The sequence below is a fragment of the Zootoca vivipara genome, chromosome 3 (assembly GCF_965207765.1).
Source record: "Zootoca vivipara chromosome 3, rZooViv2.hap1.1, whole genome shotgun sequence".
NCBI classification, from domain to species: Eukaryota; Metazoa; Chordata; class Lepidosauria; order Squamata; family Lacertidae; genus Zootoca; species Zootoca vivipara.
Window position 1 is genome coordinate 17170318 of NC_142586.1, and position 24779 is coordinate 17195096.

Consider the following 24779-nt stretch of genomic DNA (forward strand, 5'->3'; position numbering starts at 1 on the left):
TACCTTTTCCTGTCGTACAACAACAACAACAAAACAACCCAATCTCAGTTTGTTTTCTCTATCTAGAAATCGGGCTTTCGTTTTGATGTGGCAAGTCTGCAGGATGGTTATGGGAAAACATGTTGCTCCCAGGGGGCTGATTTAACTTTTGGTAACTGCATCCGTTAACAAGATTTGACTGCGCTGAGGAACATACTGGGACCTGGCCCGTTATGCAACATTTGTTTCCTTTACTGAAGAGGCAAATTGACATTTAACCCAACATAAAATATTTAATATACATAGAAAAATACATATACACACATACATACACAAACAAAAAAGGGCTTTTGTTTTTTTTACCTAAATGCAAACTGGATGAGGATCCATGTGATGAAAGTGAAGGCGGAGGCGTAAGTGAATGTCCAGGAGTTTGGCTTGGCAGAGGCATGCCTATTGGGCTTGGAGAGGAGGAAAATCCCAGACTATTGTAAAATGGCTGCCCTATGGGTGCTAGGCTGCTACTAGATCTTTTGTACAAGTCAGAGCTAGTAGATAGAGACTCTCTCCTTGTGGCACTACTACTTGCAGAACTGCCAACTGAAGGAAGAAATAAAAAGACCCTATTACATACAGCGTCAACCAAGGAAAACCTAGCCCCAACCTACAGCTGGGTCATAACAGATGTGATCACAATCATTATAACAATCAAAATTATTCCAAAGACAAATTACTGTGATAACCACACATGATTTAATATAAATCACAAAATGAGCACAAGCATTAACCCTCAAATCAGGAAGGATTTTTAAGCAATCGCCAAGTCTCGACACACTCAAGACTTAGTAACATTTCTGAGGTTATTTTGATACACTGGAGTCGGGCTTTGGGACCAATAGTCAGGTATGTCGTACTGTGTTTAAATGAACCAATGAAGCGGAGTATTAATTTGAAATAATTTCCGTAAATGGTGTCCCCTTTCCCTCCCCAGCTGAATTACTATATTGACAGGAGCTCCCCTTGTCCCACGCAACAACCCCCAGCTCAGTAGTGCTATGGGATTTGGTTCTGCAGGAGAATCCCTAAAATACATTTTGTTTCATGCTACTTCACAATTGCTACTAAAAAAATTCCCTGAGATTCCACACTTCTCATTTAAATTGATAACACTCTCTAAGTAAGCAGTCTTTAAAAAAAGAAAAAGTCCAATGACATTTTGAAGGCAGATCATAAAAGGGATTTGAACTGCAATTGCAAAATATATGTGGTCACGTTTAAACAAGGAACTGGGATATGTACTTAAAAAGTATGGACTAATAGTTTAATCACGTACTTGAATATTATAGGATAAATGTCATGCCATTTAAAAATCTTAATCTGTTACTTTATGTAAAAGTAAGGCAATGGGCAGATGTTGAGATTACCCAAACATACTTGAAGATACTAGGTAAAACTTTGCTTCCCTGTTTAGCAAATGCAAGCAAATATCTCGAACTGCTTCACATGTTTGTTAGGAAGCAGTCAAAATTATTCTGCTTTTAATTCAGAAATGCAGTGTATGTCCAGATTAACTGCCATTCATCATGTCAAATTAAATACAGAAGCAGGCTGATATCTATCAATCATCTAGGACTCAAGCAACATACAACATTTGCCTGAGAGGATTAACATTCTGCCCACCCACAACCTGGAGATGTGTGACACACATTTTTGCTATATCCCTACTCTGCTTTGTAGAACCTGATTTTAGCACACTACAAAGGAATAGTCAAGTAACAAGGAGAAATAAGTTGCAGCTAATATTTTAATCCTAATTTAGGATAGCATTATTAACAAATATAATAACTGGGAAACAATTTATCAATATGAAGAACTCTTTTAAAAATAGTATATGCATAGCATTTTCAAACATAATTGGGGACTTGAATGGACTTACGTTTATATAATTAAGCCAAGATTACAGAATTAAACTTGGAAATGACAAATGGCTGCAACTAATTAGTGCCAGGGTACAAGGAGCACAGGACTACAATAAGGTTGTTTTTATAAATGGGCACATCTGTATCATACTCAGCTATGGGAGTGAAAAAGAAAACAAAACTTTGGAAGTCTTAAGGGTACTCTATGTAAAAATGACATGGACATAATTCTCCATTTTGCCATTCATAGCTTTCTGTTGAAAGCATTTTAAGATTTGTACAAAGGGCACCTTTTTTACACTACATTATACCTACTCGTTTAAAAAATGGAATTTACTAGCTAAGATAAAAACAATCCTACAAGACTAAAAAGGGAAACTGCTTATAACGGTCAAAACTAAAGAGTTTTATTAAATTCTCCAATACATTAAAAAAATTGTTTCACATGGGACATTTTCCACTGTCAGGGTGTGCAAGCGCACTTCTATTGTGTAACGTGCGCAGAATTGTGTGTGCTTCACACATACCTTCTTCTATGCAATGCAAACAGCAAACTACTCATGTGTGCTTCACCATACATTCAACACTTCCTTCAATAATAAACCAATTTCCACAATCTTAACAGGTTGACAAATTCTAGAAAGGTGTTTAGGTACTTGTGTTATCAAAGCTGTAAATAAAACAGTATAGATCATTGTCTGATGAAAATAAAAGAAAATGGCTATTCCTAAACATTTATAAACTAAAGCAGGTCCAGTAGGAAGGGGAGGGCCGTAATTTCGCTTGCCCACTGCTCAGCCATAGTTGCATTTAAGGGACATAAACTTTGAAAAGCACAAGACAAATCAACCACAATAGAGAATTGGTTTTAAAAGCTCCAAATGTGACCCGTCTGTCAAAGGCATCAACACGCTCAACCCTGTTTCTCGTGTACAAGGCCTAGCAGGCTAAACTGCCTTCCGTTGAACTCCAGGTGTACCTTTTTTATGCATTCATACAACCTGTTCAGTTTTCCTTCTTTAAAAAAATGTAACTTACTAGATGCGCCAAATCCACCGAGTGCAGAGCCAATGGCAGCTCCTAAGGAGCTGCTGCTTCCAAAGCCAAGGGATGTGCTTCCTGGTTGGCCAGGACCATGCGAAAAGAGTGAACTGCTCTGGGAGTTATTGGTCAAAGTACTGTTGCCATAAAATGAATTGGACTGTAGGCTACTGTTTGTTTGCTGCTGCTGTGGCTGCGGCTGGGCACCAAGGGGCCGGAAAAGCCCGTTTGTGGCTGCTGCGAGGTTGTTTGCTGTTCCTCCAGCTGAAGCTGCTGCTGCTGCTGCTGTAAAGAGACATGGTTTTCAGTCATCAGATTCTAGAACATTTCGATTTTAGAAAAATGAGACTATTTTCATTACTCTCTCCTATAAAGGCAAATCATCAGCGAACCAAAGAAATATCCAACGTAAAAATGATCCCTGTCGCATAAGGTGTTAAGTAGACGAAATGATTTTCAATGAAAATACAAGAGAAAATTGTTGGGAAAATGAAAAGGGGTCCACAAATGCAACAGCCTTTCCCACTGTGGAAAGCTGTCCTGCCTTGGATGCTATTCTCCACAAACTGTAAAGAGCTTGGAGAAGGAGCGGGATCTCCCACTTGTATGCTGATCTTTTACAGAAAGCTGAAGGATTAAGAGTAGTTATTGCTTTCTGCAAAAGACAAGCAGCAAGTCTTCCACTGCACATGCAGCAAAGGGGTCTTATCTCTTAGCTTCAGATGCTGTCATCTTTCTCACTGCTTTCCCCCTTTCAATGTTTGCTGTGAGGGTGAATCTGTGAGGGTGAATGTCTCTGTGTACTTGACTGAGCATAGAATCATATCAAGGTGGAAGGGAGCACAAGGGTCATCTAGTCCAACCCCTGCAATGCAAGAATCTTTTTGACCAATGTGGGCGTATCTACAACTTAGCAATGGCAGGAGGTCCCTTCTGTAATTGCAGCATGCTGCCACCACAGAAATTACTACCAACATGTATAGCGCCCGGGGTGTGGGGTGGTAATAGAAACATGCTAGGTTGCCTTATACAGAGCCCTACTATTGCTACATCTAGCTCATTACTATGCACACAGACTGAAAGCAGTTCCTCAGGGTTTCAAATCAGAAGACCTTCTCATCCCTACCTAGAGATGCCAGGGAATGAGCCTTGAAACCTATGCATGCAAAGTATGCAAGTTACAGCACTGAAGTATGGCAGATTTACTTTTGGGGTTTCTACTTGGGTTTTAAAATACAGCCAAGTACAAAAAAGAAAAAAAAACCAAGATGCTTCTGAGCACATTCTGAGCCTCAGAATTTAATTTCTGTATCAGAATTGAACCGGGCTAAGCTCCCAGACCAGTCACACAATGGCTTTCTTTATTTCAGCAGCTTAATTCAAGGTGAGAAAGTCATTTTGTGGCAATTTTAAAGAAATAAGATTCAAAAACCCTCACATGTCTACTGCAAATCAGCAGATCTCAATTTACTTTCTGTTCACCTATGTATACAACCTGGTTCATACAATCATTTCTCCACATGTTCAATATCTAAAGAAGAGTGCATTTGGTGGTGGTAGTAAAAGGGAATTTCTGAAACAATCCAGGAAATAGTCCTTCAGTAATTTAGCTTTTATACTTGCGAAGGAACAGGAGATGCAAATCTTGGGAGAAACAACTCAAACACAAACTTTCTTGCATATATGCGGGAGCTACAAGCAAATGATACTAGCTATATAGCAACACTATTTGAAAGAGTGCAAGCAGGGGGAGAGAACTGATTACTGTTAGAATGTTTCCCCATCAAATTGTGGAAGTGCTGCGAAAGATCTACCTACCTGCTTGTGCAGCTGCAGAACTGATGATGACAGGTGTTGAAGCCACCAATCTGACAGGTCCTCCAAGTCCAGTTCTGGCCCCAGGACCCATTACCAATGCACCAGTCTGATCATAATAGGCAGTGGGGGCTAAGACTTGATAGCCTAATTAATACAAAACAAACACTAGTAAAATTTATTTATTTTGGGATAAGCGTTTTATTTTGCATCTATATGAAGGATCACTTTTTAAACAATGAGCAAACTGACAGCTTTTTATCTCCTAGAAATGATGAACCAATTCTATTCCAAATATAGTGCCTAAGGTTTGGCTCGGAGGTACAGTTTGCCATGCACCTGCTTGTCTAAAGACTAGACAAAGCAACTGTCTCCGAGCCACTCCCCCATCTGCCTTCATCTATTTGCTCTCCTGTCTGCCCCAACCTTTCCAAGCAAGGAAAAGCAAAGCAAAATAACTGCTCTTCTGAGACAGTGGGAACGGATGTAAGAAATGCTGCACGAGATGCCTAACATGACCTGAAAGGGTGCTGCTTGTATACAGCCAAGGCAGAGGCATCTGTTTTTAGAGAACTGGTGACATGCCCCCACCCCCCACCAGCAACACTACAGAACCACAGTGGAGGACACCTTAGCATAACAGGTTTTTTAAAAAAAATTTTTAAAAAAACTTATTAAAAAGCACTTTGTTGGAAGGGGGAACAAAAAAATCTTAGGGGAGTGGGGCTGATCCATTCTGCAAATCTGTCACCTCTACAGACATGTAAAAGCTTCCTGTCATTTGAGATAACAGCCAATGCACTGCTGTACAACATGTGTGGAAACCCAGAGCCAATCAAGGAGATGGGGGGGGGGAGTCAATGGTTTCTTCTGAAGTCCCCCTTCCATGCATGTAAGGGCTGCATGCAAGTGGCAGATTAGGTCCATGAGGCTCTGTGTTTCGTTTTGTTGTAAATACAAGCAAATAGTGCAAATTAAATGGGGAGAAAGGGATACTGGAGATCACATGCATGTTCATAGGCATGTGACTCTATGCCATTTGAAATCAACAAAGAACTATATATAGTTACAGGGATACTGAAACCTTCTGAGGAACAGGAGAAGTGTAGTTTCATATTACAAATGCATATTCAAAACTAGACTGTGCTGTTCTTTTCTACTACCTTCACTACCATTTTCACATGCTAGCAAATGGGTCAGGCTTTCACTGCACTCTGCTTTACTGCTCCTCTGTAAAGAATGCAGAATAGGCCGTTAGAGAATAAATGTTACAAGTAATATAACAAAAACTCTTTCACAGATAAAAACTGCTCTTTATCAAATAGATGGCCCTTCTCTAGAACAAATGGAGCCAAGAACTGCTTTTTTTCCATAAAGAACACTCCTCAGGAAATGTACCTGCTTTTTGAGGTTAAGCATATCACACAATAGTGCAATATATCACTATAAATATGCATGATACTAGAGGCTCAAATTTTTAAATGTATGAGTGCCAATATAAAGGTTGAGAGCAATGTAGGTGTGGTGCAAGTTCCTTTGTATGGTACAAAATAGCATTTGCATTTTGTTTTGTGAAATTTTAATTAATGTGCTGCAGCCTGGCCATGTCATTTTGCCTGTAAAATATTTATTGAAAATACAGTGGTACATCTGTTTTCAAATGTAATCCGTTCCGGAAGATGGTTTGGCTTCTGAAATGTTTGAAAACCGAGGCGCAAAGGGCAACCTGCAATTTCAATGGAGAAAATGGGGGGGGGGGGTTTCCAGCAGAAGCCATTCAACTTCTGAGGCACGTTCAAAAACGGAAGCATTTACTTCCAAGGCTTTTGGCGTTCAAAAACTGAAACGTTCAGCTTCCAAGATGCTCGACAACCGAGGTACCACTGTATTTAAAAGATTTAACTTAGGTCATAGAGAAGCTGCTAAGCTCTAGGACCGTGCTCTTCAGTCTTGGGCTCCCATCTGTTTTCGGACTCCAACTCCCATCATTCCCAGCCAGTTAAGACACTGATCTGGGATGCTGTGAGTTGTAGTCTTGCAACATCCAAGGACCCAAGTTTGAAGGTGGCCACTCTAGAAGACTCCAGGAGTTTTATAGAACACCATGTCTGATCATACAGCAGCCTACCCTCCTCACAGCAACTACAATGGATGCTTTGACACCTGTGCTCTGTGCCCCCTCTGATGATGGATGTATGGGTTTTCTCCACGTTTCTTGTAAACTGCGATTCTGAACAAAGCAGCAGCCAATTACAGCATACAGCTGATGAAAGCTATGACATGTGGATCGAGAGGGCAGTGACTACTCCTAGATAAGGAGTGTGCAGGAGTGCAATCCTGATTCCATTAATTGCTGTCATTAAAAAAAAAATAGAGCACTGACATAGTCAAGAAGGGAATTCTTGACTTCACAGAATTATTTGGGTAGTCAATTGACTAGCTTTCCGGCCCTAACAAAAAGGTGACTTAATAATCATGTACATCATTATAGTAAGGCTTTAATACCAATCATTGCTACGTTAATGACAGCAAATTCAAAGGAACACTTGTGCTGTGGTTTAAAATGTTATTTTGTTTTAAAACTTTATGAATCATGACAGCATAACAGGCACTGCAGTGATCTTGCAGAAACAGAAATGTTATTTTCATTGATCTAATCCATCACCTCCAATCTTCTGAGCTAAAGGACCTTGATCCTTTACCTTTATATGTGTCAGAGGTTCCCAAACTCTGGTCTGCAGGTAGCTGGTGGTATGTAAGTTTCATTCAAGAGGTCTGCAGAAAGGTTACGGAACAGCAGAGACTATCTGGCCTTGATTTTCTTCTTCTTCTGACAGATAGAAGCCATTTTAACCCAAGCCAGAATTACCTGACCTAGGGCCTGCAATTTTCATAATATGGCACTTGTGTAGCCTAATTTATTCTAAACATCTACCAGTTAGTTGAAAGTCCCTAGTTGGCCAGGGCTCCGTAATTTTCATATCACAGCACTGATTTTGACAAAGCTGGTACTGAAGGAAATAGAAGTTTATTGTGGTCCATCAAGACCTCCAGTAATGTTTAAGCGGAAATTTCCTTGGGAAAAAGGTGTGAGAATTGCTGCTTTATATGAAACAGAGAAGTTGTTACTATTTCTGTACCATTTATTCTTTTAAGGTATTTACAAACTGCCCTTCCAGAAACTTTCCAAGGCAGCCTTTGAATCTTTCTTAAATAATTTGGTATATTTTGGTAATATTAATTCATTAGTAAATTACTGTGTCAGTATTCATTTCATTTACCAAGGGAGTAATTCAACAAAGCGCAACGGCAACTGTTCCATCAGCACAAATATTTCAGCTTACCAGACAAGATAATCCCCGTTCCCAACCCCTACATGCTATTTAGAGGGTTCTCCCAATCCCCCAAACCAATTTTGGGGGGACACAAAATGGAAAGCCCCACTGTGCTAGCAGAGGTCCTTATGTGGGCTTCTGGTAGCAGGACTCATAAGCTGACTCCTGCCCCATATCCTGAATTAGGTACAACATACTTAAACAGTAAATGCTAAGCTAGTTTCTGTGATCCTTTCCTACAGCATTGTCATTCGCTGTACTGATTTCTGCTTTTCCTTAGTACAGAACCTAAGCATTGCCTCCCTGAGACAAATCTGCAACCTCACTCCTATCAACTTTATTAGTCTGGCCTCAGCAGTTACATTGATTCTTGTCCTTGCCCACCATGTCGAGCGGAAATCTGTTTCGCTTCTGTAGGAACACCATTGAACAGAACCCTATACAAATTAGATGTTACATATATAGATAACAAATGGAACAAAAATCAAACCACCTCTACTCCTCTCCAGCTACAGGTGTTTTGTGATTAAGGCTGCAGTCCTATACCCAAATACACAGAGGTAAGTTCCATTGAGCACAGTGGGACATAGAACTGTGCTAAGCCAGAGTTTTCCAAACTGTGTGTCACGGCATCAGTGTGTCGGCTGCACTATGCAGGTGTGTCACACAAACACTCCCTGCACTCCTCCTGGGGCTAGAAAGGGTTAGTTTAACCTCAGGTTTGCTAGTAAAATTGAATTACTGTCACAAAATGCAAAACTGAATTACTGTGTTGTGAAATGATGCATGTCCTAAGAGTGTGTCACCAACACGAAAAGTTTGGAAAGCTCTGTGCTAAGCAGTGCTATCCTATGCCTCTTTACTTGAATTGTCCAATGGGGGCTACTCCCAAACTAACTTCATGTATGCCAAAAGATGAACACAACAGAACCAGAGAATGTTCCCATCTTTGAATGTCAATCAGTTCTTTAGATGTTCAATAATTATATAGAATAGAGTCAAAGAAACACTCCAGAGCAAATGATACCAAAACTGTGTTATAATTACACAGTGGCTTAAGTTCAAAGGACTTCCCACCCAGCAAACTTATGCCAGAAAAAATAGTTAAGCCTGATACTTCAACAATCCTACTTGTAGTGGCCACTTTTTTTCTTCAGTCTTTGAAAGATCATCAACCACATTCACCACCAGCACTAGGTGCCATTTTCACATGAAACTAATCCCATAACCAGGTACGGTAAGTACCGTAAGGTCACACAAATATCTAAGTTACAGCTTCAACTCTGGACCAAGTCAGATGCCCCATTCACCAGAGAGCTGAAATGTTTAGAAGATGCTTTGTATACACAGTCAAAGCAGCAGCAGCAAAGCTCTAAAAGCATCTGTATATTCTTAGCACTTCTGAGCTGTCTTAGAAATATTACTGTCGTGCTATTAACCAGTCTACTGTATAAGTATTAGATATTCTGGACTGCTTGATGACCAATGACATTTTGCATAAAAGCAGACAATAGAGAAAAATCAGTGTAGCTGTCCTTAAATGTCATGCATGCAAGTCTAAGTTCTTAATGTAAAAATGCATGTGACAAATTTAAGACATCCATTCGCCAAGCCCTTCGAAGTGCATATTCTAAGATGTAAATATATTATGCACCAATGTAAGGAATGTGGTTTAAAATCTTTTTCTGAAATTCAAACTTTCCACACTGAAAAACTGCTGACAAAGCACTAAGCTGTGTGTTGCATGTTGTCACAAATCGTAAATATTACCTAGTAAGATACACACAAAAATTACAATGCCTTGGATCCAAACATCTCATGGCACAAAAGGAAAGCATTTCTGTTTGTACAAGGACATTGTCTCTGATAGCTGGCGTTCCTTCCCTGCTGCAGCTCCCTCACCGCACCAGATCCCATCCCATTCCACAAGGTCTCATAACTCTTAGCAGTAATTTTTTGGCAGCTGCAAGGGGCAGAAGCGCAAAGGAGGGATGGGAAAGTGCCAGTGCACAACTGGAATGCCACTCATGTTTCTTAAAATACAAGTCATTATTACTCCTGATAATCTGAATGTGTGATAATTAAGAGATTAACACTGGACAGTTGATTTAATTCTCCCATGGATAGGGCACAGACAGACTACTTAATGTTAAAGGGGCTGGAAGCAGCCTACATTATTCTCCCCCATCTTATACACACATTTCTTCTGCCAGCTGTAAACATGGTTAATGAAAAGTCACATTTCAAATTTTTACCGGAACTTTAAAAAACAGTTACCAAGAAATTGCATCTCAGCAGTCTACAACTGTGAACACAGCAGGATTTTTAGGATATTTAGCTTGAACTCATTCTTAGTTTCCTTAACTCATCATTAGATACCTTGCATGCCTGTGGCAAGACCCTGACCAAAAGCCAAAGTTGGATTTGCTGCCGCAGCTGCTGCAAGTGACTCTGCCTGCTGCTGCCCTTGCTGACCCTGATTGGGAGTAAGAGGACGTTGACTTCCTCCAGTACGAAGAACCTACAAAAGACCAATGGTGACACTAACTGCTTAATATGTGAAGTATAAAAAGGTAACATAGTATAAAAAAGCTGGAACATCTGTTGTGCGTACTTTGGGGTTATGATTTAAAACACACACACACACAACAACAACAACAGTGTATAAATAAGGTAAAGTAAGCAGGCATAGACTACTTCAATGGAAGAATTATGACACAAGAAAACACAAGTTTAAGGTGCTAGGCCTTCTGTAATTCAATAACACTGAAAAGTACAGTCATACCTCGGGTTACAGACGCTTCAGGTTGCGTCCCGCGCTGAACCCGGAAGTACCCGAATGGGTTACTTCCGGGTTTCGGCGCTTGTGCATGCGCAGAAACACTAAATCGCACCCCACGCATGCGCAGACGTGACGCTGCGGGTTGCGAACGTCACTCCCGCACGGATCACGTTTGCAACCCGAGCGTCCACTGTAGTTTAAAAATAGCAAGGAACCCAAAGTAGAGACATTTAGTAGGTTAAGTGTGGTGAGCAGGTTATCGTTTTAACAGTCTTTCTACCCACTTTCAACCTGCAAATTTTAAATACTGAACATTTTAAAATGCAATTACTGTTAAACTGTAATTATGGATTTTAGCGATATATTTAGAATTCAAACCTTTGCAGACAGCACTTGCTGGTCCTAAAATGCATTTAAGGGATTGTTAGCCGACCATGCAATGACATACTCCATTCACCTGTGCCTCTCCACTTATGAAAATTCTTACTACCACCCTTAACCATGGTTCCTTACTGTATTACCATTATCAAGCATACTCAATATGAACCAGGATGTGCTCCTAACCTTCAATTTGAAGCTTGTAGTGAACAAGGTACAGTGGAACCTCGGTTTTCAAACGTAATTCATTCCATAAGACCGTTCGACTTCTAAAACGTTCGAAAACCAAAAGCAGAAGCCTCAATACGATAGGGAAACTCAAAATGGAAGCTGTGTGGGACGAGGTGATACTCGGAAAATTAGAGTATCGTCGAAAAGTGCATTTATTTCAGTAACGCAACTTAAAAGGTGAAACCAATATATGAGATAGATGCATGACATGCAAAGCAAGATATGTCAAGTCATTATTTGTTGTAATTTTAATTATTTGTCGTTAGGCGGGTCAATTGTAAATGGAATGTAATTAATGAAATGTAATAGCAATGCTTGGGACGCGGGTGGTGCTGTGGGTTAAACCACAGACCTAGGGCTTGCCGATCAGAAGGTCGGCGGTTTGAAAGCATGTCAAAGTGCAAGTAGATAAATAGGTACTGCTCCAGCGGGAAGGTAAACAGCGTTTCTGTGTGCTGCCCTGGTTCGACAGAAGCGGCTTTGTCATGCTGGCCACATGACCTGGAAGCTGTACACCAACTCCCTCGGCCAATAACGCAAGATGAGCGCCGCAACCCCAGAGTCGATCACGACTGTATCTAATGGTCAGGGGTCCCTTTACCTTTAATAGCGATGCTTATTTTTGTATTATTGTAACTATTTGTTTTATTACTGTGGAATTTCCAAAAGAAAGCATTTGTAAAAATTAAAAGAAAAACAAAAAAATGCTGAAATAAATGCACTTTTCGACGATATTCTAATTTTTTGAGTATCACCTGTACACTCCTCCATTTATAATTGACCTGCCTGACGACAAATAATTACCATTACAACAAATAATGACTTGACATATCTTGCTTTGAATGTCATGCATCTATCTCATATATTGGTGTCACCTTTTAAGTTGCGTTACTGAAATAAATGCACTTTTCACCTGTATTTCTTCACAGGAAATTAATAGTGGTGGCCATCTTGGGTTCCAGATGTGCTGGGTTCTTTAGGGAACCCAAGCTTTGTCCTCAGGATTCCTTGAAGATGTTACCTAAGATGTCTGCATTGCATTATGCCACTGCATTGCTGACACAGACTGCTTTGTGGTCCATGCTAGGTGGAGAGGAGAACTGCAGTGGCAGAGCACATACCGTTTCTGGTCCAAACAGGACATGAAAATGCGGTGGTGGTACTCAGCTGTCCTGAGGGCAATGCTCCTCAACTACATTTCCTTCCGACATATGTGGGTAGAGGAAAAGTGGGGATGGGGTCAACAGGAGGAGGCTTTTCCCTTCAGAGCCAGTGCTAATGTTTTAAGCAGGTGGAAGGTTTGAGTAGGAGACATCCTGACAGCTTGTTTCATACTGGCCTCTCTGTTCCCTTCTCAATTTGGGCTTTGCTGATTTGTTGCTGTTATTTTGGCAGGCAAACTCGCAACACTGAACTCAGCTGAAGCCTGCCTACCACAATAAAAAAAAGGAAGCCAACTAAAAAGCAAAAGGAGAGGCCTGCGTTTCTAGTTATAAACTTTAAACTGACCTTTGTAGTTCAGAAGGCAAACTAAAATTTTAACCTGAATAGAGGCTTTCCCCCAAAACTAGCTGGCCTCATCCCTCAGAGGAAAGAACTGATATCTGCTATTTGATACCTGCTATTTGATAATGAAATACACTTGACAAAATTAAGCTTATGGACTGAATAGACTGCTGTCCAGCATGACAAACACATAAACTGTGCACTGTTAGATATACCATTACTTTTTATTCAACAATACACATTGCATTCAATAAAACTGCATGTGCAGACAGATATATTAACTCCTCAGGTGTGTCCACCCAGCTTACCTGTTGCTGGCTTTGTTGTGCCTGTGATGCAGCCTGTTGATTGGCTGTGTTGTTTGCTGCTGCAGCTGCTGCTGCTTGCTGCTGAAACAAGTTGGCTGGATACACTCCCCAAGGAACTCCGTAATACTGAGGAGGGACCACTGCTGGCCCTAACAAAACAAAACGAATGGCTTTACACGCAAATATTTACAGTCTCTCCTCAAAAGCCTCGAGATCAGTTCTAACTTGGTTGTGTGAAAACAAACACACATAAACAAACCCAGTATCCTATGCCAAAAAGGGAATCTCTGCACACGTACCTGAAAGCAGAACTCCTCCCCCAGGACAGATTTCCCCCCTCCCTCCCTGTAAACATTCCAAAAGGACCATTCTCACCCTCTGATCAGAAGAGGGAAGAAAAGAATTACCCTCCCGCAGAGAAATAAGCAAGCACAGCAAAGAGACAAATAAGAAGGGGTATACCAATAGTGGAAGAGCTACCATTTCACTAACACCTTTCTTCCTATATATAAAAAACAATAATCCTCTTCTCCACAGGGTCAGGAGCCCTAAAGAGCCATCCCTGTAAGAACTAACAAACATGTTACTTCAGTACAGTGGTACCTCCGGTTGCAGACGGGATCCGTTCCAGAGCTCTGATCATATCCAGGTTTCCGCAACCGCAAGGACTGCTTCTGCACATGCATGCGGCACAGTAGAGCACTTCTGAGCATGCACACACAGCGAAACACTTCCGGGGTTGCCGCTTTTGCAACCCAAAGTTTACATTACCCGAAGGTAACATAAGCCGAGGTGCTACTGTATATCTGAATTGGAAGTGCAACACAGTAGCCCAACAATTCAAATAGAGGCAAGCGTCCCATGATCCTCTCCTCTCACAGAGTTACACAAGCTCCAGAACTCAAGTAACAATGTGGGATACAGGAGACATGCAAAAACGGTTAACAAGAACAACCTGCGGTCCAAAGATGGCGGTAGTGTACAAACAGAGCTCTACTAAATCCCACAGAACCTCTGATATCGTTTATGATTATCAGCACAATTTAAAATAAAAAACTCCTAAACAACAGCATTTTTAAAATGTTCTCACAAGCTCTCTAGTGGCTGTGGTACTATGAAAATCAGCTATTTTATATATCTTCTGAACTGTCCAGATCATGCATGCATGGACTCAAAGTGCTAGGACGTACAATCAGCCTTGCAATCTGCCACAATGCTTTATTCACGCCAAGGGTGAACAGCATGCCAATTCCCCCAGGCAGCAAAACCATGCCTTAAGGTAGCTATTTAAGCCTCTAAGAAGGGGAAAGATTTGCACATCCATGAGAGTATCACAGACTGTTGCCATCACAGTTTGCCATCTCCTCATCCTTTAAGGGCTATTAGCTATTCAAGCCAGAATAAAGTCAGAGCCAAGTGTATAGTATACAGTGGTACCTTGGTTGTCAAACTTAAACCGTTCCAGGAGTCTGTTCAACTCCCAAAACCATTCGAAAACCAAGGCGCAGCTGCAAGAGCTTCCTGCACTCAACTGGAAGCCGTGTCGGACGTTCAGCTTCCGAAAAATGCTCACAAACCAGAACACGTACTTCCGGGTTTGCAGTGTTCAGGAGCCAATTTGTTTGACAACTAAGCCGTTTGAGAACCAAAGTACCACTATATATCTAACTACTCCCACTTCTCTTGGACTCCCAATTCCTCTGCTCCCCTTCACTCAGCTGCAAAAAACCAAGCTGAATATAGGAATTAATACCCTAAGCTTCTCTTCAATCTAAAAGACCCACTGGTGACAAGGTGAACACAAGAAGGATGCATGACCACCCTTGGTCATTAGTTAAAAGGCTGTAGAACGTAAGAAAGACAATTTCCTTAAAATGTTTCAGTAAATAGACGTTTGAATCCCTAGGGTCTGCCAACCCCTCCAGGTAAAGCAGGAGTAATTCTTGGTCCAACATCTTTGTTCCTCACATTTAACATGAAATCCAAGCCTCAGGCAACAGGAGCAAATGGGAAAAGAATACTGTGGTGTTATATCTAAACTAGTTCTCAGTCGTACCTCGGAAGTCAAACAGAATCCGTTCCGGAAGTCCCTTTGACTTCCGAAATGTTCGAAAACTAAAGTGCGGCTTCTGACTGGCTGCAGGAAGCTCCTGCAGCCAATCGGAACCCACAGAAGCCCCGTCAGATGTTCGGCTTCCAAAAGAATGTTCAAAAACCGGAATGACTCCAAAGGCCTTCAGGAGCCAAAGTATGACCTTAATGCAACCTTCTTGTGCGTTTTGGTGGTTTATGCCCAAACACTAAAGTTTTCAAATTTCTAGAGAAAAAGAGATTGTTGTAATTAACTTGAGTGATGGTGGTTTCTTACCCGCTAATGTAGCTGCTGCAGCTAAACCTGCTGCCGTGTACGGGTCAGCACCTGGTGGAGCAGCACTGATAATGTATGGGTTTGGCACAAAAGCAGCTGGAGCCAAACCTGCCGAAAATACACCTGTTACAGTAACAAAAAGTTCAATTTCACCAAAATCAAGACACCACACACACACACACACACACACACACACATTACATCATTCAAATTGGAAACGCATTAGCCTTAGAAATTTATGCAGCCTATTCTTGAAGAGGCTTCAAAAGGTAATTAAGACTAAAGTATCTCTCGCTTCTCTCATTAACTGTCAGGTTCATGCTCTACTTTAAGAAATGTTCATACCGTAGTCCCAAGTTACTGCTGCCATTTCTATAAAACTAAATTTATAAAACCAAATATATTTTAAAAACGTATCACACTGCCAGAACAGCAGCTTTAAAAATTCTTATTATACCTTTAGAACTTCACTTTTAAGCAATGAAAATTCCAAGTTTGTCAAAAGATCTGCCCAAATTAGCAAGCTTTTAATTAAAAGAAAAGCAGCAATAATACACTGCCAGTTTTTTTAAGCTTGAAATTTAAGTAAATAAACTTGGGAAAATGTCTCACCTATGTGTGGTTGCTGTGCCGCTGCCAATGCGTATTGTTGCTGCTGAGCTGCTGTTAACTGCTGGACAGTGAGAGGGTTAGTCCTCTGAAAAAGCTAAGAACAACAATTTAAACCTTTTAATTTTAGCAACAATCCCAAATCAGAATTTAAAAACAAACTGTGTGTAGTTGCATTCACAGGACTGTCCAAGATCCATAGTACTATGTATGAAGTTTAAATTCAGGTGTAATTCATTCTTAAGCAGTATCACGGCAGAATTACACATTATAATAAGCATGAGACTACAGTAAAAAAAGAAAAGGCAGCTCTGTGTTGCAAGCTTCTGATCTTTTACTGTTAACATGCAATCAAATATAGCCATGTCCTTTGGTTATCACATTTTTAGCTTCCCTACCAGCCAATGATGCAGAACTGACGTTGGGAACTAACCACGACTCCAGGACATAGGTAAGAACGCGGGAATAAATCTCTACGAAGCTGCAATTTTCAGTGGCAGCCTGTGATTGCCAAAATGTTGTGGTTCCACTTTTTAATGTGGCTGTATAAAAACACTAACCTGCTGCTGTGAATTGTAATCAAAGAGTCCCACAGTAGCTCCTGAAGAGTCCATTTGTACCTGATTTCCAGGATAATCAAACTGCAGAGAATCAAGACCCACTTGTTCCATAGCATCCAAATTCTGAGATTCAGAGTTAGAAAATTCTTCCACCAATGGCTTGTGGGTTGCAGGATTAGGAAGGGAAGCCAATCCTTCAGCAGCACTTGGATTCGGCCCCAGACGCTCAGTTACTTCAGTTGGGGAGGCTTGCCGACTTCCAGGAGTACGACTGCTTAGGAAAAGAATGCAAAATAGATGTCAGCTTCATTGCTTAAACAACAGCATTTGTGAAAATGTAAATACTTCTTTAATTAGTATCAGCTGTAGTTACTTGATCTAGGGAAAACAGCATACAGCTGTGCTTTAACAGAACACTTTGAAATGCTGGGATTTTGTCTGGAAATGAAAAGAATTAGTCTCTATAACAGCAAGCTCAAGCGGTTAACTACAGAAACAGCCCAATGAGGACCGATGGCCTTCAGGAGCCAGAGAATGTTAAAAGTCAACCAGAAAAGAAAGCTGGTAATAGGAGAGAAAGAGTGAATTGAGCCCATATTGTAACACTCGTCAGAAAGGATACTCTGCAACATTTTGTTGCAGGATCTGAAGTGAATGGACAAATCTTGTGGACAGAACAGAGTAGTCTAATTGGGGGGGGGAACCACCATTTAACATGGAAAGCAACCAGTCCAGATGGTACATAGAATGTAGAGAGGGAGATTAAGAAGAGCTGTTCTATCAGCTCTGCTGAGAAGTCAACTCCACCCTACTTTACTTGCTCTTCAACTGTCATCCAGCAACAGCCACTCCACCAGACTGCAGTATATATAGAGAGAGAATGTAATCAAGGCCTCTTCATCTGTTCATCTGGCAGACCACTGGCAGCCCTGTTTAGGGAAGTTTTTAATGTTTGATGTTTTATCGTATTTTTAATATTCTGCGGGGAGCCGCCCAGAGTGGCTGGGGAAACCCAGCCAGATGGGTGGGGTATAATAATAATAATAATAATAATAATAATAATAATAATAATAATAATAATATATTATTCTAGTTGTCATCAGCCGCCCACCCAAAAGAGCTTCCTGAATAGCCCCTTCTTGCCCTTTCCAACATACAGAGGCCAAGAAGACCCTGGCAAAAGCTGTCCCAGCTCCAATAGGTCTCTAGCTTAAAGGAACAGAACTCAAACCTCCTCTATGTCGCTCCAGATGTGCCTAAACCTCTTACTCATTTCCCCACTGGAGATCAAGAACGTGCTCACCTTGGAGCTAGGATTCTTTTAGATCCTTACATTGCCCCAGATATATTGCAAAGTTTTTGAAACAGCTGGTAAAGCTGCCTCACCCACCTAGAAATTTCCTTCAGCCAGTGCACACACATCAGAAGGCAACTGAGGCTCTTGGGATATAGTAAAGAATCCTGTCAATTACAAACGAGTGAAGATCTAAGCACATCAAATGCTTGAGGAGGGGGAAAGAGAGGCAAAGTGATCCTGGCTGGGGAGCATTAAATAATAGATGGATCTGGATAGACAACTTGTGTGTACAAACCAAACCAAAGCAGAACAGGGGACCAGTCAAGCATATTGCCAGAGAGTAGACATGCTGGAGATATATAGGCAAGGACCCACGTAGAGGGATCATTGAACAGGGAGCAGCCAAAATCATACCCACAAGCTTCTAATACAGTAGTCAAGGGAGCCAAAGTGAAATACAGAGACAGACTCTCCTATGTCCCCCAGCCATTTAATTGGATCGCCAAGCATCTATGATGGCTTTAAAGCAACCTTAGAACAACAAAGCCTTTTGACTTGTTTTATAGCCTAGCTACACAAATAGAACTTTAAACTATTTAAAGATGACCTGTCTATTTAAGGTGAATTTAGAGGGGGGGGGTGCGTGCAAGAGGCTGAATATTATGCAAAATAGGCAGGTAGGACTTGAATCATCAATATGAAAACGAAAAAGGGGTTAAACCTACTGAACTCGGAATTTTTATTTCTTAAAAAATATACTTTGTATCTTTAGAAAAATGTAAATGCCTACTTAAAATCTTTGCAGTCAGCATCCATTCCATTTGGCAAACCTCTGCCATTTATTTTAGTAACATCATCATCATCATCATCTCGTTTGAGATCTCTGTTTTTGTCCTCCTCAAATGGAGAAGCCTTGCCTTTCTGGTCTCCTTTCTCAGGTCCATCTGTTTCAGCTTCTCTAGTGCCCTGAAGAAAAGAATGTTTGATTCTGAATATGACAAAATGCAAAAGCACCACCACAAAACAATCTAATTCTATGTTACACTGCACAATGAATCATATAACACTCAGTAATATACCTTGATTGAGGAAGTTTCAGTCTTATACAAAACAAGCTGATGCATGAAAGCAAACTGCTAGGATAAACAGAAAGAACCGCTGGGCTTACCTGCAAAAAGTATTTTCCTTTGAATGAATTTTTTTAAATCTCAGGTGAGATGTGAGCTCCCTCTAGCATCTGAGGACAGGATTACAGTTGAATCAGTTTTGCTCCCAACTGACTAGGCCCCACAAGTTTACACAACCGTCCAAGTTGCATCCACCCAACATAAGAAACAAGTAACACCAAAAAGAAACAAATTATTTTTCTCTGGTTGTATTCAGCTGCCATCCTGCCTCCAAGCATTAGAGGAAGCTCAAATCCAACCTGAGAGCATCTTCACTCAAAGGAAAAAGTCCAACTTTTGCTAAAGCTGTGTAGCCCTTTTCATCTGTGGAAGAGCTGGTGATCTAAGAGAATCCCGTACACACAGAGGCAAGGAAATTTTTGCTGATTCACCTTCTGCCTTCTCCCACCTGTAGCCTCCCTCCCACAAGCTTCAATAAGGTCTTCTGCCAATCTTTCAAAACTGATTTGGGAGAGGGGGACTTGCAGGAGAAAATTGGTAAAAAGCACCTCCCCTCGTGGAATCTCTAACCCACTGTCATGAAGCTGTAGGATGAAACTTATTTTCATACCTATTATTTTTTCATTACTAACTGTCCTCCGTAAATATGGAAGTGTTAAATATAATACAACTCTCAGCTTAATACTAATAAAATGTCAAATAGTTTATGCTCTGGTGAACACATAGAATCTTAGAGTTGGGAGGTACCCCAAGGGTCATCTAGTCCAACCCCCTGCAATGCAGGAATCTCAGCTAAACATCCATGACAGATGGGTATCCAACCTCTGCTTAAAAACCCCATATGGAGTTTCTAAACACAGCTATTATTTGGAAGTAAATCATTCCGATTTCAATGAAACTGAGTTTCATACAAGCAGACTCATGCGGTTACGCATACACAATTCTTGTCTACATATATCCTCAAATGACCTACAGGAAATAATCATGTTAACACAAAACACTGCTTCCCACAGGTCAGAATGGGAACCAAAGTTTGCTAGTCCAACTTCTTATTAATACTGATTTGGAATTAGTGCAGTCTAATGGGGGATCCAGCTTAGGATGGTCTAATATTTTGTTGACATAACCAAGTTACTTACAAAAGCTCCTTTTCTAAATCGGGAGTCCAATTTATCCGCTGGAGAAGAACTTAACACATATTCTACCATGCTCACACCAAGGCCACCACTCTCTGATCGAGGAGATAAGACAGCATTCACTTCACTGTTTCCATGAAAAACATGTCCAGGCTTTCTCTGAACCATAATAGGCTGAGACATAGAGTGGTCTGTTTAAAAAACAAATAAACTAAAATGTAACTGACATGAATATACATAGATTGAAAATACTTAAGTTAATGACACTTTGTTCAGTCACTTGTTTAAATCACTAAAGCATGAGTGTGATTCTTTCCCCCAGTAATTTCTTTCCCAAGTGATTTCTGACCATAAATTCCTTAAATGCACATCACTTACGAGGTGCTCCCCAGGCAGTTTCTCTCCATTCATCACCAAGGAATATGCCTTTTTGTCCATCCTTTGCTGGATCATCTGGTTCCCAAAATTTTTTGGCAGGTAGCAGCTATTTAAAAAGGATATACCACATTTAAAACTGGTTAATTTTCAGTTTATTTGTAAACTGGTGCTTACACAGACCTGTGGAACAGGCATGCTTTGCTTAACAGCAGGTGTTTAGGAGAGTGAAGCAGTGGTATGGCCCATTATAAGTGAATCTTGCTAAATTTAGTACTAGCATACATTAGTACATAAAACTTTAGAAAAAGGGTGGGAAACCTGTGGCTCTCCAGATGGAGTTCAGCTACAACTCCCATTATCTCTGACCTAATGGCCTAGTCTGATGTGAGTCAAACAGGGGGTCATAGATTCCCGCTTTACATGGTTTGTAATTAAGACTCCAACCCTATCTCCAGATACCTGATTTAATAACATCTAAATTAAACAGGACAAAATGCACATAACTGCACGCAGAATTGCAACATTACAGATTGGTTCCTTATCTATCCAAAATGAAATATGTTTTAATGAAAATCAAACCAGAAACATGTCTAATAGGTATTACACTTCAGCACCAGTATACATGCCTGATACTTGCTACTTTAGGGCCATGGAGAATGTAACACCTATAAAAAGCTCCAAAAAAATAAAGATGCACTGGTCCCTTCAGCCAAGGCTGCTTCCGAAGGGTCATTTTCCATTCAGACATAAAACTTGTTTGTACAAAATGATCTATGCTACCCTTTGTCAAGTGCAATTATTTTAAAAATCTTGCTACTCTCAGTCTTAATAATTGTTATACACACATGGCTGCAATTTTCAGCATTCACTCATTAAAAGTATGTACAGTGGTACCTCGGGTTAAGTACCCAATCCGTTCCGGGGTGCCATTCACACCCTGAAAAGTACTAAACCCAGACGGCAGTGGACAGTTGCGAGGAATTCCCAATTTCTTGAAGCATGGGAACCCAAATAAAAAATTCTTTAGATGATTTGGCATAACATTCAGTTTGATTGATATATATATGTGTATAATCTGAAATATTGAATGTGATATAATTGGTTTTAATTGGAAAATTAATAAAAATATTTTTTTTAAAAAAAGAAAAGAAAAGTACTAAACCCAAGTGGTGCTTTAGGGCATGTGTGAAGCGCTGATAGAGCGCTTCTGCACATGCGTGCACAGTACGCAACCCGCCAAGTACGCAACCCGCAGCATACTCAACCCAAGGTATGACTGTAAACTGATTTGGCTTTCAGGCAACATTTGGAAATTTAGTTAGCATCTTTTTCTATATAGACCTGGGGTTTCCAAGTAACTAATTCAAAAAGGGGGGGAATAGGATGGGATTATTTTATCACCCTGAATGAGTCTAACCTGCTAGCACTCAACATGCAGCCCTTTCCAAGCAATTCTCTAAAATCAAAAGTTAGAGATATGGGGCAGCAGTAAACTAAGAGTCTTGTCAGCAGAAGGTGTGCGACAGGACGTTTTCACAATGGGGTATTCTCCCCTCCTTCCCCAAACTTGGCTCCGGGGAGGCGGGGTCAAAACAATCACTTTAGCACAACACTTAATTCCTCCCACAGAGCTTTATTTAGCATTATCATTCTGTATAGACATGAGGTTTCCAGGTTACTAATTCTAAATCAAGGAAAATATGTCAGCTATTTCAATACATTAATATGTTCCGGCTTAAAGAAAAATACTCACTGGAATCCTGTGCATGTGTCCAACTGAAACAGATGCTGTCCTCCGTAATATAGGCAATGTTTGCTCTCCCAGAGTGCTTGCCATATTAACAGTACCTCATTTAAAACTGATATACCTCTACCCCATAATTTTCACATAAGCATTCTAAAGAACTGAGGAAGAACTCTAAGGTCATTTAAAAGTGTTGAACAGGAAGCAAATGGTGAAGATGTTAGTACTCTTTAGTGCATCACCTTCGCCACAAGCACCAGAATATTTGGAGACATGGTACTATGATTTCGGACCTTGAAAACTGTGGCTTGAAGAACTCAAGCTACTGATAGCTTTAAACACTAGCTTGACACACAGAATCCATCCTTCATCAGCTGAGTTTTCTAGCAAAACTCAATCTTGCCTGTGTATTCTCTCCCACAAAGTATGTGCTATTTGTGTTTCATGTCGAAAGTACAATGCAAGACTCACAGTGTACTTGCATAAAAGGTGACTTGAAAATTCCAACAACAACAGAAGATACATATCTTAAATTGTGGTTATTTTAAATGGTGCCAAGTTTAGCAGAGCTGTGATTTATAAATCCTTGCGACAATCCATTCTATACATTTCAACTAAAGCTATTTACCTCTCCCATTCCCCGAGATTCTAGTGCAAGAGCTTGAAACTCATGATTCATTTCATCCACAGAGCGAACCTGGAGAAAATAAAAATAAAAATTAGATTTCATTTGAAAGCTACGGGTTCTATTTTTAGAATTTAGAAGTAGTTTCCAAATTGTTACACTCCTGTTCACTATGCCCCATTTTTTTATTAATTGAACTTCCTTGGTTGAAGAGCAACAGACAATTCTCTTGAATATTCACTTGGTGAATGAAAAGAACTATGAAAAATATTTGAAAGCGCATTATTTAGTCACCATGAACTCCTGATACAATACCCACATAAGTAAAACTGATGTGATAAACTTTCTAAGTAATTTATTTCAGGCAAAAGTTACTAAGCACTCTTAAAAAGGAAAAGCTTACAAGAACAAATAAGAAAGGTGAACCTTGATAAAAACAAAAAGCACTGAAAACATGATTTATCATCTCTCCCACAACCCAAGCATGCCTTGAATATATTAAGTATGTAATATAAATCAACATCATAGATTTTAAATCCCTTGGTTTGCATCCATTTGTATCCTTTCACAACCAGAAGCGGTCATTCAATTTTCAGAAGAGTCTTTGAAACCATACCTAGCTTTGCAAATCTGCTAGCAGTTTTTCTACTACACCACTGGAGTGCAAGAGGTGGGGCAGCAAATTTGCTTGTCCTCCTATTTTCTTTAAGAGTCATTCCACATCAAATCAACGCATAAACCAAGGGTTTCGCCACCCACCGTCTCGGATTTTGATGAAACTTGTACACCCTTCCCTTATGGTTGAAAGAAACCCCCTTAATTTTTTTCCCTCTATCTCAAATGGTTTTAATTTTATAGCACTTCAAAGTTTCGTGAAATCTATGTTTCTGTCCCTCTTGAGATCCTCGGCCTTATGTGCATTTTATTCTTTTTCTCCATAACCAACAATCAGACCTCTTTGAAATTTTGGGGTATTTAAAACTATGAAACACCCTGACACCCTGGAGCAGTTTTTCAGAGGGAAAGCTGCTGTAAATTGCCTCCTTCCTATTCCATTAGTACAGGCATCCACTGGATCAAAAGCTCTTCCACTAACTGGCTACCTCTGTGACATTCAAATGTTAAGGAACATCAGTAGCCAGTTAGTGGAAGAGCTTTTGATCCAGTGGACGCCTACTGGGTTTAAATGTTGCAATGTTGCACAAATCAAATCAATGTTTTATAATCAAATTGTTGCATTATTAGTGTATTTCCACAACACCAAATTAAATTCAGAGTTAACAGTAATCAGCCAAAAAAATTAAATCTAAAACCTGAATGCCTACAATTGCCTGTATAATGAAAATTAAAATCTGAATGCATTGATTCTCATTAGAAAGCATTTTAGCAAAGTAGTCATCTTCTATTCTATCATTATAGCACACCTGCTGCCCAGTCATGCAAAAAAATCAGTGGTTATTGTTGCTGTTGCTATTATAACACAACACATAGAGTTAATGTCATCATTTTGAACTTTGAGCTCCAGGTGAAAATGTTGAAATATTCAAGGTGCAAAATGAGACAGTGGCCCCTCCACTAGCTTGGAGAACAATGGGCACAGAGAACTTGAATCAAAATCTGAAGGAGACATGGGCTCTATTG

At 40.3% G+C, this 24779-nt stretch overlaps 1 protein-coding gene across 40 annotated transcripts in view; it reads right to left on the reverse strand.

Moving 5' to 3' along the window:
* The window catches only part of PUM2 (pumilio RNA binding family member 2), a 59869-nt gene that overhangs the window by 19605 nt on the left and 15485 nt on the right, over nucleotides 1–24779 (reverse strand). For 6 of the 40 annotated variants that reach the window (XM_035110011.3, XM_035109997.3, XM_035109994.3 and 3 more), the window contains 12 exons: nucleotides 23142–23210; nucleotides 20770–20875; nucleotides 20395–20582; nucleotides 18919–19094; nucleotides 16832–17105; nucleotides 16275–16368; nucleotides 15663–15785; nucleotides 13295–13443; nucleotides 10469–10610; nucleotides 4758–4901; nucleotides 2937–3224; nucleotides 343–579 (listed from right to left, as the gene is read on the reverse strand). In XM_035110011.3, the coding sequence (XP_034965902.1) occupies nucleotides 343–579; nucleotides 2937–3224; nucleotides 4758–4901; nucleotides 10469–10610; nucleotides 13295–13443; nucleotides 15663–15785; nucleotides 16275–16368; nucleotides 16832–17105; nucleotides 18919–19094; nucleotides 20395–20582; nucleotides 20770–20875; nucleotides 23142–23192 (1972 nt within the window). In that variant the 5' untranslated portion in view covers nucleotides 23193–23210. The remainder of the gene's footprint in view (nucleotides 1–342; nucleotides 580–2936; nucleotides 3225–4757; nucleotides 4902–10468; nucleotides 10611–13294; nucleotides 13444–15662; nucleotides 15786–16274; nucleotides 16369–16831; nucleotides 17106–18918; nucleotides 19095–20394; nucleotides 20583–20769; nucleotides 20876–23141; nucleotides 23211–24779) is intronic. The other 34 variants (XM_088665640.1, XM_088665635.1, XM_035109995.3 and 31 more) reach the window with 17 other exon arrangements.